General features: G+C 58.4%; 1 protein-coding gene across 1 annotated transcript in view; it reads right to left on the reverse strand.

Moving 5' to 3' along the window:
• Positions 1-2,106, reverse strand: part of LRP5 (LDL receptor related protein 5) — a 57,929-nt gene that overhangs the window by 25,038 nt on the left and 30,785 nt on the right. Inside the window, exon 11 of the mRNA XM_030887540.2 lies at positions 757-983. Coding sequence (XP_030743400.1) covers positions 757-983 — 227 coding nt within the window. The remainder of the gene's footprint in view (positions 1-756; positions 984-2,106) is intronic.

Below are 2,106 nucleotides of genomic sequence, written 5' to 3' on the forward strand. Positions count from 1 at the left end.
TCCTGGGTTTCTGAGACTGTCTGTCAACCTCGATTGCAGCAGAAAGCCTCCTTTACCCTTGTGGTTACCAGCTCAATGCTTCCCCCAAGGGGTAGACGATCCTTTGTGAAGCAAGTGGCCCCTCCCTGTTGTTCAGGCTAAAGAAGTGTGCCAAGATGGGGAGGCTGGGCAGGCCAGAGAGACCCTGCACCAGCTCATACAGCAGAGACTCGCTTCAGCGACAAGGGCATTGAGTCAACAAACCAAGTCACACAATGTGGACCGGGGAGCACCTCTGCACCCCAGGCTCTGGGGTGGCGATCCTTGGCAGGCCGGCCAGGAGGTACAGGCAGCCCTGGACTCCTCAGGGAGCGAGTGGGCAGCAGCGGCCGACCCCGCCAGCCCACCCCTGCAGATGTGTCCCTCGGGCATGGTCCGGTCTGCCTCCTCTGGCTAGATAAGCACACTGGCTGCCTCACTCTCGTCCTTTACAGAACGGAAGGCGGGTGGCCTCTGTGCAGCTGACAAGTTTCGGTTGTCATTCTTCCAATTACGTGCACACCCTTCACGTCCCTGCATCCCATGCGGGTCACAAGATTCCTAACTGTCTCATCCCGCCATTGCCGCCTCAGAGACCCCAGTGAGACCACCCGTGTGCTCCCAGATGCACCAGGAAACCAGTGACCTGCTTGAAGGCCAGCTCTGACTGGCAACCCTGGACCTGGGCGCCACAGTTTGGGGCCGGCGGGGAGGCCACTGGTTCAAGACGGTCCTTACCCTTGGGTGGGATCCAAGGCCAGGGACCTGGGGTTGTCCAGGTCCCTCCAGACCAGCACCTGCCGGAACTGCCCGTCCAGCCGGGCCACTTCAATGCGGTTGGTCCCAGTGTCCGCCCAGTACAGGTTCTTGCCCATCCAGTCGACGGCCATGCCCTCCGGGTAGTCGAGGCCGAACTCGATCACATGCTCCACGGAGCTCCCGTTCATGAACGCTCGGCTGATGGTCTGGGAGGAGGTGGGAAGGAACCCCCCCACATCAGGAACTGCCGTCCGAGAGGCCCGGCCCCGTCGGAAACCGCTGCCCACACATGGAGCTAGACAGTCAGCAGCCCGGAGGCGGAAAACCCACATTGAACATCAGCCACGAACTGCCTTTCAGCAAACCACCTGGTGACGTCCATCTCAGGAGCTTTCGATACGCTGAGACCCTAAACTCCTGCAACAGGACCTCGGGGACCCGGTGAAAGCACAAAAGCTGAGGCCCAGTCAAATGCCCCCAACGGCTTACACACAGCCGCTGTGCCCACAGGGCTGTTGGGGCTGGGACGGATGGTGGCAAGGAGAAGCAGCAGGAGGTAACTGCACAGAGAGGGTCTCACGCGGGATAAGACCCACGCCCCAAAGCTCGCAGCCGCGGTTTGGAGACTTGGCACCTACAACGGCTGTGCAGTGACGTGGGGAAGGGGCCCTGGGGCATGCTGGGTGACGCGCTGGGCCGCTAACCACAGGGCCAGCAGTTTGAAACCACCAGCCGCTCCTCGGGAGACAGATGAGCTTTCTACTCCCACAGCTGGCGATCCAGTCTGGGAGACCCACACGGGCAGCGTTGCCCTGCGCTGAGGGGCTGGTCGACTCAACAGCAGTGAGTGGGGTTTGCTTTTACATGGAGGACAAAGTGACCACAAGGACACGGCGCTCTGTGAGGGACGGGGCAGGGTGTGTCTTTCCACCACCGTCAGGAGACAGGGTAGAACACGTACCGACCCACGCCCATACACACAGACAGATACACACACACAGATACACACAGAGACACACAGAGACGGACACACACATACACAGACAAATACACACACAGACAGATACACACACAGATACACAGATACACACACACAGAGACGGACACACACATACACAGACAGATACACACACACATAGACACACAGACAGATATACACACACACATATACACACAGACAGATACACACACATATCACACAGACAGATACACACACATATACACACACACAGATACACACACACAGAGACGGACACACACATACACACACACAGAGACGGACACACACATACACACACACAGAGACGGACACACACATATACACACAGA

This window comes from Echinops telfairi, unplaced genomic scaffold (assembly GCF_000313985.2).
Source record: "Echinops telfairi isolate 266 unplaced genomic scaffold, ASM31398v2 ScPeMD7_7417;HRSCAF=8455, whole genome shotgun sequence".
NCBI lineage: Eukaryota > Metazoa > Chordata > Mammalia > Afrosoricida > Tenrecidae > Echinops > Echinops telfairi.